The 12312-nt window shown below is 44.4% G+C and overlaps 1 protein-coding gene across 1 annotated transcript in view; it reads right to left on the reverse strand.

The window, feature by feature from the left end:
- The window catches only part of LOC149442223 (potassium channel subfamily T member 2-like), a 419624-nt gene that overhangs the window by 258970 nt on the left and 148342 nt on the right, over positions 1-12312 (reverse strand). The window contains exon 7 of the mRNA XM_089656330.1: positions 2317-2391. Within this exon, the coding sequence (XP_089512456.1) occupies positions 2317-2391 (75 nt within the window). The remainder of the gene's footprint in view (positions 1-2316; positions 2392-12312) is intronic.

Consider the following 12312-nt stretch of genomic DNA (forward strand, 5'->3'; position numbering starts at 1 on the left):
TGATCTGTTGGCTCTCTCCAAATCATTGGCACAGCGAAAGGCATAGATGCCTTTTTTCCATTCAACCATTGCTCCAGTGCCGTCCCACAAGAATTGCAGCATATATGTGGTGCCCAGCTCTTGTCCTGGTCTCCTATCTTGCAGCCAAAATACAAGTTGTAGGCTTTCTTAATCATTCCTGTTATCCTCCTTTTTTGTGAGATAAAAGTTATTTCACCGCAGATATAGCAGAAATTATCTGCTTTATTCACACAAGTTCGAGGCATTACTGAGTAGCCTATATAAGCATAAAACGAAATGTAAAGACGCTGTCGAACTACAATCAGCTACAGATACTGCAGCTTTTATGCAGTGAAGTGATGCAATTAAAGGCTAATATTGCATCATCTCAGTATACATGCAATTTTCTATTGGTCACCAGTATCAATTGCGCAATATGCAGCTGAAGTTGCATCATAATTTTGAATGGCTTACGTCATTAGATGGGTGAATATATCATGGAAACTAGAGCCAATCAACATTTTTTAGGGTCATTTTCGTTTTCAGCACCCCAAAATTATGTAAGATTAGCTAATTTTATGCCCAAAACCTTTTACCTGTTGAACAGTGTAATTATTACTCTGACCATTGAAATGAATTAACACCCAAAGTGCTAAACAAGTTCACAAATATGCAGCTTTGAGCTTGTTTTTGACAATGCTTTTCTTCTGCCAGGGGAACGACGTTCATTAGAGCTGGGCAAATGTGCATGGGGCCTAAAGCTTCCGACACTGTGAAACTGGATATGGAAGAGGTCTGTAAGAATTCCACTAGTGCCCTGGTGCCCAACCTGTGGCCCAAGGGCCTTTTGCTGCCCTTTGGTTTATGATGTGTGGCCTTCAGACGTTGGCAGTCTGTAGTGGGAACATTAATTAGGGTAATAGCATTGATCTCTACTAGCCTCATTTAACATGTTCCCAGTTTCATACTGTCTTCTGCAGCTTATCCCCAGCCAACAATGTAGCATGAATATAAAAATTCATGGAGGTTTTGCTGTTTGACACTGACAGCTTTTATGAATCACATTGTCGATTAGGATCCACTGAAAAATGGCACACACTTAGCCGTGTGTGCCCATATAATTAGGTCGCTTTAAAGATGGCGCCTGTGGAATACGCATGCGCCACCACCTATATATATTGATGGCGTGCGGCTTGGCATTATTGGTGTTCCCCTCAGACGACGTGCGGGTGCACGAAACGCGTAAGTGGGAGCCAATAACGCCGTGCCGTCACGCCGCCGGAGCAACGTGGAGCTCTGGTGGCCATCTTTGACTGTGGACGGTTAGTCCCATTTGCACACATTGTACACAGCTATTTGCTCTGTTTTTACCTGCATTAACATACCTGGATGTCTGATGTTTTACCTGGATATTTTATCTTACCCAATTAAACAAGTTAATACTACACTATGGGTATTTTCCTACTTTGACTCCCTTGGGGAGTATTAATTTGCAGACAACCCAGCATCCAGTTTCCAGAGAGGGAGCCTCCTGTATACCTGTTGAGCTGCACCCATCCATCCCTTAAAGGGGACTCTGGCACCAATTTGATCCACATCAGAAGCCCCAGAACCTGTACACCTTGATACTACGGTATCTGGGACCCCTATCCCTCACCTCTTTGTGTGTTCTAATAAATCTAAAAAGTAACTGGTGCCCAATGTTCCTTCTGGTCCTCCATCTTAGCCATGGGCAGCCCTAGGGTGAAATGCAGGCCCACCCCTGCCTCTGGAGGTGCTACCATGCATCTGGGGGTTAGGGGGGGTTCTACATATTTAACTGAGCCCTGGATTTTTTTTTTTTTTTTCTAAGAAGAAAATTAGAGATGCAAGGTGAGGAAAAGAAAACAAGATAAACTACCACCAAATCTATATATAAAGACCCGTTCTAGCCATAATAGTTTATCGGTGCAGGTATGGAGGTTTGTTATATAACCTGCTAGCTGCAAATGTATGACCCCTGTGCCACTCGAAGAATTGAACTGAGGATTAAAGCACTAAAAATAATAAGCGTTTATTTGCTCCTGCACCTACACTCCTACAGACGGACCTCCTGTTGTGCATGAAAGGTTTCCAGGAAAGGTACGCACAGATCCTGACTGCAGATTAATGGGACTAAGTCTTGGAGTGTTTGCCATGTGTGGTCATGGGTCAGCTGCTCTGTATATGGGCTGGTACTGCAGGATTGGAGGAGAATAGATCAGAAATAGATCAGATCAGAAGAATGAAAAGGGTAACGAACAAAAGGTTGAGAGGGGGAGGAGAACAGGTACTTACAGTAACAAAGAATGGCAGTGTGTTGAACATTTCCAGAATGAAAGGGAATCTCAAGATCTGCTCCCAAATGTTTCCCTAAAACACAAAAGAGAAAACCAATAAGAAATTAGATTTATGGATTGTGGGCAACATATTAAAAAAAAGCTTCTCATAAACCAAGTAATATAGTTCTGGGTGGTTTACAGTTGATTCAATCAGTTGATACTCTACATTAGAGTTAATGCATGTTTATTCGTCATGTTAAATCCAAAAGCTAAAACTATATATACTCACCGGCCACTTTATTAGGTACACCTTGCTAGTGCTAAGAAAATCTCCCCCCCCACCATTACACCACCAACAACAGCCTGAACCACTGATACAAGGCAGGATGGATCCATCCTGTCATATTGTTTACGCCAAATTCTGACCCTACCATCTGAATGTCGCAGCAACCAGTCTGCCCATTCTCCTCTGACCTCTGACATCAACAAGGAATTTTTATCCACACAACTGCCACTCACTTGATATTTTCTCTTTTTCAGACCATAGTCTGTAAACCCTAGAGATGGTTGTGCCTGAAAATCCCAGTGGATCAGCAATTTTTGAAATACCTTTCTGGCACCAACAACCATGTCACGTTCAAAGTCACTTAAATTCCCTTTCTTCCCAATTCTGATGCTCGGTTTGAACTGCAGTAAGTCGTCTTCACCACTTCTAGATGATTAAATGCATTGAGTTGATGCATTGGATTGCATGATTGGATTATTAGCAATTTGTGTTACCAAGCTGTTGAACAGGTGTACCTAATAAAGTGGGCGGTGGGTGTATAAATATGTATACACAGTATATTGCCAAAAGTATTGGGACACCCCTCCAAATCATTGAATTCAAGTATTCCAATCACATTCATGGCTACAGGTTTATAAAGTCAAGCACTGAGGCATGCAGACTGCTTCTACAAACATTTGTGAAAGAATGGGTCGCTCTCAGGAGCTCTGTGAATTCAAGCGTGGTCCCGTGATAGGTTGCCACCTGTGCAATAAGTCCATCCGTGACATTTCCTGGCTACTAAATATTCCACACTCAACTGTTAGTGATATTGTAACAAAGTGGAAGCAACTGGGAACAACAGCAACTCAGCCACCAAGTGGTAGGCCACGTAAAATGACAGAGTAGGGTCAGCACATGCTGAAGCGCACAGTGCGCAGAAGTCACCAACTGTCTGCAGAGTCAATAGCTAAAGACCTCCAAACATCATGTAGCCTTCAGATCAGTACAAAAACAGTGCATACAGAGTGGCCGAGAATTTCCATGGCCGAGCAGCTGCATTCAAGCCTTACATCACCAAGTGCAATGCAAAGCGTCAGATGCAGTGGTGTAAAGCACGCCACCACTGGACTCTAGAACAGTGGAGACATGTTCCAGAGAGTGACGAATCACGCTTCTCTGTCTGTCAATGTGATGGACTTGTCTGGGTTTGGTAGTTGCCAGGAGAACGGTACCTGTCTGACTGCATTGTGCCAAGTGTAAAGTTTGGTGGTTGTTTTTCAAGGGGTTGGGCTTGGCCCCTTAGTTCCAGTGAAGGGAACTCTTAAGGCATCAACATACCAAGACATTTTGGACAATTTCATGCTCTCAACTTTGTGGGAACAGTTTGGGGATGGCCCCTTCCTGTTCCAACATGACTGCACACCAGTGCACAAAGCAAGGTCCATAAAGACATGGATGAGGGAGTTTGGGGTGGAGGAACTTGACTGTCCTGCCCTCAACCTGATAGAACACCTTTTGGATGAAATAGAGTGGTGACTGTGAGCCAGGTTTTCACATCCGACATCAGTGCCTGACCTCACAAATGTGCTTCTGGAAGAATGGTCAAATATTCCCATAGACACCCTCCTAAACCTTGTGGACGGCCTTCCCAGAAGAGTTGAAGCTGTTATAGCTGCAAAGGGCGGGGCCAACTCAATATTGAACCCTACGGACTAAGACTGGGATGCCATTAAAGTTCATGTGTGTGTAAAGACAGGTGTCCCAATACTTTGGGCAATATAGTGTGTGTGTATATATATATATATATATATATATATATATAATTGTTCTCCCCACACCCGCTGCCACAATTTGAACAGTGCGGGTGTGTGGGGCTCCGCAGCAGTCACTGCAGCAGACGGCTTGTACTTCTCAATGAACAACGAAGGCAATGCTGCTCGCTCTCTTAGTTCATTGATTCTTCCTGCAGTTCACTAACTGCCTGTCTGTACCTGCAAAAAAGATGTACATTTTTTATTATAGTTTTATAAAAGGTGAACGTATCCTTTAATGTATGGTGTCCATCAAGTAACATACAAATGGCTGGAACAATACAGCAGAAATCGATTTTAAGACTACAGGCCCTGCCATTGTTATTTACTTCCCCCAGACAGGGGGTCAATTAAAATAGACTGGATAATTACAGCTCAGAGTGGAATTGACCTAAAAGGGAATTACCTGCTAATTACTGTCAAAATCAATTTACGTTAAATATTTCCATCTGTGGGTGAAACTTAAGTCTACCTTGTCTCATGAGAGATCTAACTAAACTAAATTTTCACATAGAACACAATAGAGTACCCTAACCACAGTGATACAGTCACTTTCCTGCAAATGAGGGTGCAATCTTATTTAAATCATGGAGGGAAACTGGAGTACCTAAACAAAACCCACATCATATACTTATGGGGATAGTGTAGAACACATAAAGCTGGCTTCACACCTATGTGTTTAAGTTACCTCTGGTGCAACACCTATTGTAGTTACACCTGATAACAGAGGTTAGCACAACATATGGTAAGGCATGGCACTGTGGTTGTAGTTACAAAGCCTGGACAAGGTCCTTTAGTTTCTAAGGGCCCTATGTCAGGGAGCGAGGAGCCAGACACACAAGGAGGTGCAATTAAAGGTAGGTTTATTTACACAGAAACAAGGCAAGAGTCTATGCAAGTCCGATAGCAACAGCGGATGACTTGGTAGGACAGAAGTTCCCCTGCCGAGGTCGTCTTCCAGGATAATCAAGTCGAGAACCAGCGGGAATCGTAGCCAAAGCCGGGGTCAGAAGCCAGGAAGAATGGTCGCCAGAGCCGGGGTCAGAAGCCAGGAAGAATGGTCGCCAGAGCCGGGGTCAGAAGCCAGGAAGAATGGTCGCCAGAGCCGGGATCAGAAGCCAGGAAGAATGGTCGCCAGAGCCGGGATCAGAAGCCAGGAAGAATGGTCGCCAGAGCCGGGGTCAGAAGCCAGGAAGAATGGTCGCCAGAGCCGGGGTCAGAAGCCAGGAAGAATGGTCGCCAGAGCCGGGGTCAGAAGCCAGGAGGAGTCTTAGCCAAAGCCGAGTCGGTATCCAGGAGAGCAAAGAGTTAACTAAACAGGAGCTTGCTTCTGTGCAACAGACAGGACACGAATGCAATGGACAGCTGCAAACAGCAGACTTAAATGTGATAAGCCGCCACCTCCTGGGAGGAGCCGCAGAGGGCTGAAAGCATAAAGGATCCCACAATGCTTTGCAGACCTAAGATGGATGCCAGCACATGGAGCAGCACAAGCCCTGAGGAAAGGTAGGACCTTGATATCCTATCACATAAATGGAGTCTGCCAAGTAGATCGGCCTGCTCAGCGAGGGATCTGTCCACTGATCCCCGCTCAGCAAAGGGATCAAAGGTCCGTTTCCACCCCGCTTGTGCAGAGAGGACATGGACAAAGCCTGCTGTTCTCCATGGGCCAGTCGGATGTAAGCAGACTGTCTGTCTGTTTACATTTGACTGTCATCCAATCCACTAGACGGATAGAGAACAGATACCCATCCATCTGTTTTTAGGGGATTGGACTGAACTGGATGTAGGCAGGTGTGAACTGACACATGTCCATTTACATCAGCCTCCCCATAGAGAACAATCGGTGGTCTGATCCGGACCGCTGGTCCGCCTGATGGGTCTGCCCCTGTAAAAAGGGCCCTAAGGCATAGATCCCCAGTGTGATTATCTCCCTTCATTTCTATGTTTTAGGTGTAAAGTTTTAACAGATCCGGCATGACAGTTCAAATGCATTGACATCCCTGGTCGCCCATCGTACTTCTCATCCCATTTTTAAGCCATCTGTACAAGATAAAAACAAAGTGAAATGTGAAGCTGCACCCTTCCTGTAATCATTAACTATATAGGCATCAAAAAGTATCTTGGTGAAATAACAAACGTGTATATCTCAAACAATAAACAAAATATTTTATCAGATATATTTGCAAATAAAATAAAAACTTAAATAAAAACAGTTTTTTTGTGGGATCCTCTGAGGAAGTCACAAGGTATTGTGACGATACGCGTAGGGCGGAGTCGGGTGATGTAGTTTGCCAAGACCAGAAGTGATGCAGGAGCCGTGGTACTGCTGTGTATATGCCAATACTGTACATGTGGTTTTAACCCATAACACTCTAAGTGCAATACTTTTATGGAATAAATGTTGCTTTTACTTACTATACTAAGAAGGGTTTCCTTGTCATCTGAGCTTAGTTGCAGAGGAGAAGAGGGGGAGACATGATCTTTTAAAGATCCACACACACGGCAATTACAATACTGTGGATGCCATTGTTTTGGATGATCTAAGTGGGTTACTACCTGTCACACCATCATTCTGGAGACTTGGGATTGACCCCTTAAAGGGAAAGTGCATATAGACTTGATGCTTGCACGAGTCCATGTTTGAAGGTAAGTGCATGGTATAAGTGGTGGTGGGAGTCACTGCACATATGATGGAACAATTGTGATCCTAAAACTGAAATAGATGAATTAACCAGGAAGTAGATCATCACGCGGTGAACTGATGTATGAATAAGAAGTAATTGGAACACCCCAAAAAACACAACAGTCTTCTTTAAGTTTCTGTTTTATTTACAAATATATCTAGTCAAATATTGTGTCTATTGTATGAGATATACACATTTGTTATTTCACCAAGATACTTCACTTTATTTTTATTTTGGTCATTGTGGGAACACAATTGATGTTTGCAGCCCTCCATTAATATAATTTATTACACCAAGATTATAAAACACAAATAGAAGGTAGCGCGTTAGAGTCAGCTTTCAGTCAGCATCTGTACAAGATGCAGACCACATTATGACCCCCATTTTATCAGGCACTGACCAGTCAGCCCATGCAAACCAGAGGCATACCCAAAGCCATGCTGAGATAGGATGCAAGAAGTGTCACTTGCGAAGATAATGAGATCTGAGGACCAAAATTGAGTAGGGTGTCGTACCTAAAATACATATTGAGCAATCAAATCATAAGTTTCTACAGCTAAAATTTAGATGTAAGCAAATTATAGTGCATTTTATTAAACCTTCTTAGGAGAATATTGTAAGTTCCAAACAGTATCAAAAATTCCATTAAGACAGTTAAGCAGGGCAGAAGGTTATCCAAATGTGTTCTGCTAGGTCTGCACAACCAGGTTATAAGTCCATCATAAACTGCTAATGGCTATCATAAAACATGTCTTAAAAACATTCCAGTTTACAGCGTTTCTGACTCAACCCAGATACAAGTAAACCCATTAGGAAGACATCTCTCAAGCCAGCAGCATACGAATAGCATTGTAAATCTCTACTAGTAGAGGCTTTATGGCAACTTATAAATATTTCCTTTGCAGTGAAAAGCAAGGCATATTCCTATCTGTTTATTTCTCACTGTAGAATCAAACTCCAGTCATATTTTATAAATCCTGGTATGATAAAGTTACATTAAAAACAAGTTTCTACATTATTGTAGAAAATAATGACTATTAATTAGATACTAAACACCACTATATTGGGTGCAGGAAGCTGAGGAAGTCATACATAAGGGATACATCATGATTGTTCTCTATTAAACTGTGATCTCATGATAGAAACAGGGGCAGACTGACCATTTGGAAACTTGGGCACTGCCCGAGGGCCCGGGGTCAGTAGGGGGCCCCATGAGATGCCCCTGGTACCTTTTTCATAGGCTTTTTTGAGTTTGGGCAAGGACACAGGGGCCCCATGATCCCCTATTGCCTGGGTGCCCCATGAGTTGTCAGTCCACCCCTGGATAGGAAATATTATATTGTTATCAGACTGTAATGCATGCCATATGAAAATATGACAGCACTTTGAAACCTGAGAAAATATCTATACTTCCACCTCCCACCCCTCAAATGCTTTGATTGGCTGCGTAATTTCTGTAACACCCTCATCAGGGACCAGGGGCGGACTGACCATTCGAGCACTCGGCACTGCCCGAGGGCCCGGGGTCAGTAGGGGGCCCCATGAAATGCCCCTGGTACCTTTTTATAGGCTTTTTTGGGTGTTCTTTGAGTGTGGGCAAGGACACAGGGGCCCCATGATCCCCTATTGCCCGGGGGCCCCATGAGTTGTTAGTCCGCCCCTGTCAGGGACCAAAAAATATGGCTACAATAGCTCTTAACTTTTAAATAAAAGCAATGCACTTATGCTGAGAGTCACCCTGAGGGTCAATGACTCTGTCAACACAAGACATATGCTACATTATATTGGACTCTGGCTGAACCACGGATCAGGCAAAATCTTTTACTTTCACTTGTATTCCCTTTTATTTTACTTATCTTTTTTGTAATATTTTTTTCTTTTTTTACCAGAGATATTTGCATTGGCAAAGATTGGCTCTGAGGAAGAAGGAATCGCCCCACCTCGAAACGTGTCAGCAATTGGGACTTTTCTCGGTGACTAGGTCATTTTCGACTCTGATATTCTTTTGGATGTTGCTTTACTACACTAAGGACTGCAGTTCATACGGATGGTTTGTGCAGTCATTATTTTCACGATGGTACGCTGACACCACGTGATTCGTAGCCGACAGGAGCGTTCTCCAATCTCAGCTCCCTTCAGAGCGGACGGGCCGTCCGTTGGAGTCACACTGTTCATTCAGGCTGGTCAATTTTATAATATTTTCTACTTTGTCTCACTTAATATAGATGCACCTTCATTAAGGTGCTTATTTGAGAGCATTTTCCACAGTGCCTATTCTTTTCAGTTCTCTTCATCATGCAAATGATTAACAAGGCAGCAGTGGTGAGCTCATGATTAACTGTTCACATGTTTCCACCTGGAGTGGCCTCTCTGTGCTCATTTGTATGAGTTTCCCATTATTTTCACTGTGCACTTGCTTTCTACAATTTGCTTTATTTTCACACTGTTTCTGGAAGCTTTTTGATTTTTAATGTGAAAGTTACTGATGAATAATGATAATATATTTTGGGTATTATAACATATTATCTTGAAATAATTAGGTATTCAATTATAAGGTAGACACATTTGTATACACTGTCTTATAGTGCAGCACCTTTATTTATTTGCATTTGTTTATGGGGTAGGTTCACCATATGTGCTAGCTACTCCCAGATCTCCAAGCGATCAATTTATTTTTGTTTTTTCATTTGAACATTACTATTGCTCTCCTTTTTGCATACACTACTGCCCTGACTGTAATACTGAATCCTTGATTTCAATGCTGCCTGAATCGCCAAGCCGGAACAAGATTAAGAGTTTTGACACTTTTCTGACTGTAGCGCCCCTCTAGATAGCCAGGGGGAGCTAGTTACATTTCATTAGTTATAGAGGCTGAGTAGCAGCCTGGGCTGAGCAAAGGGTCAGTTTTAGGTCTGGGCTGAGAGGCTCTGCAGATCAGTTCCTTGATACCTCCCCCTGCTGTAGAAACTTGGAGAAGATTCTAGAAGCAGTGCGCAGGAGGGAGGAGGGGCTGATCTGCATCCTTAAGGGATCCTGACCAATCCCCAGGCAGGAGGCTTGGCATGGGATCAGGACAGTCTATATAAGTATGATTGAGCCTGCTCAGCAGCAGGAGAGTTCGGGTGGAAGATGTGAGGAAGGCTGTGATGCAGGAGCCTGGGAGGGAGCCCAGTGGGAAGGGGCCTACCTACAGGCTGGGACCTGGAAAGGAGGATCACTAGGCCTCATTAGGTTCTGGAGGAAGGACCACCTGTGGAGCCAGGGAAGGAGCCAGCACAGGAGAAGGCCTAAAGGCAACCACCAACCCAACCAGCTCACAGGCAAGGACTGAGTAATCCTGCACCCCCTGGGTCAGACAAGGGGAAAGGGCTATCTGGTGGGAAATGTGACTAGCTGTACACCCGGGACTGTTAGATTTAAAGTGGCAGCTTTGGATCCCCTTGCCCAGAGATTTTCTCCATACAGATGAATGAGAAGAGGATTCATCTAGGGTCTGGTGTGGTACACAGAGGCTGGAGAGCTCTCCTAAAAGAGACTTTGCTTATAGAGACTTGTATATATTTGCAAGGAAGTTGTCCTCAGTTTGAAGTTCCCTTGGGCATCCCATACACCCATTACCCCATTCAAGTTCAATACCCCTAATAAAACTTAAAAACCAAGCTCAAGGACTGTTTACTGTCTCTGGAATGCAAGTCTGTGAAAAATGTGTTTTACCTGGCTGTGCAGGACGATAGGGGGACCCAAACCTTTAGCAACTCCTAAGGGGATAGTGCTACATGACATTCATTTATAGCATGTTTATTCCAGGTCTTTGACTAAAAGGTACTTAAGTTAAAAACAGCCAGGCAATTAGCAAAATTGGAAGGTAAGTTGTCAGGTGACAGTTAACAAGTCTGCATTGGGATGGGGCAAGTTGGAGGTGCGGCTTCTCTCCCTTTGTTGCACCTCTCTCAATTCTCAGCATGACATGAGCCACCTGGCTTGATCCTGCAGTGAGCAAGACAAGGAAGATTCTTGTGACGAATTGTCCCTTTGTGATACCATTTTGCCCTTTCTGTTCTGGTTCTTATCCCCTTTGTAAAGCTGGACATGTTTCACAGACATTCTACACTGTTTGTTTAGGGAAATGTGACCTTGTAGTCTTTCACTTCTATAGAGTTCCTAGGTATCTTGCATTGCATGGTTTGTTGTGGGTGGGGAAAACTTGGTGCCAGTCTGTCTGGTGGGGGTGGGGTGAAGTTGTATATACTGAGCTGTGTTTAATAAAGATTGTCAGTTTCACCCTACACGAAGTTCTGACTCGTGTTTTTAGCTTTAATACCTGCCTTGGGAGAATGCTGGAAGACTTGCCGGAAATGAGGACCATTGGGTGTGACACATAACTCCGCACGAGGAAGCCCAGGCGGAACGGTTCCGCCACAATTGGTTGGCAGCGGTGGGATCTTTCCTCATTGCGGAGAAAGTCCAAACCACCAACCGGGACCCCATCTTTTTCACGGAGACATCCCTGCTCAGCCAGATGGATATACGGGACCTCCGGAAGCCAGCCCTCCAAAGCATGCTTGTCGCTCGGGGAGGTATCGCTGGCTCCAAGACCAGAGAGGAACTGTTGGATGAGATTATGGCCCTGGACCAAGCGGATGCGCACCCCACTATGCTTAAAGTGAACACTGCTCCACCAGAAGTGAACTCTGCTTCACAGGAGGAGTTGGAGGAACAGAGCAGCTCATTGGCCCCTGAAACACCAGGCCCACTTAGCACTGTACAGAGACCCCTATACCATTCGGATTTACGACAAGAGGTGGAGTGGCGTTTGTCTCTGTTTGGCAGCGCTCCCACCTCTGAACAGATTTCCAAGGCCCTGGACAATGCCACCCAACTGCGGCTTAGTCACTCCCGGTCATCAACCGAGGACTCGGTCTGGGAGAGGATTACCTCCTGCCTTCTCCAGACTGCAACCAGACCAAAGAAAATTCCCTACGCTGCTTTTAAAACTTTCTCAGAGGCGGATGGGGACATTGATAGCTTTCTTCAGGACTTTGAACGTTTGTGCACCATCCATGGTATGGCAACCCAAGACCGGGTCCCCATTTTGAGCAGCAAGCTAACCGGTCGGGCTGCAGACGCATTCAGGACTGTACCCGACAGCTACTGATTGGATTATGATTTTGTTAAGGAACACTTGTTGGCCCGCTACGCTCTCACCCCAGAGGCGTATCGCTTAAAGTTCCGGACACTCAAGAAGA

This window comes from Staurois parvus, unplaced genomic scaffold (genome assembly GCF_062004578.1).
Source record: "Staurois parvus isolate SC_StPar_1 unplaced genomic scaffold, SC_StPar_1.0 ptg000900l, whole genome shotgun sequence".
Taxonomy (NCBI): domain Eukaryota; kingdom Metazoa; phylum Chordata; class Amphibia; order Anura; family Ranidae; genus Staurois; species Staurois parvus.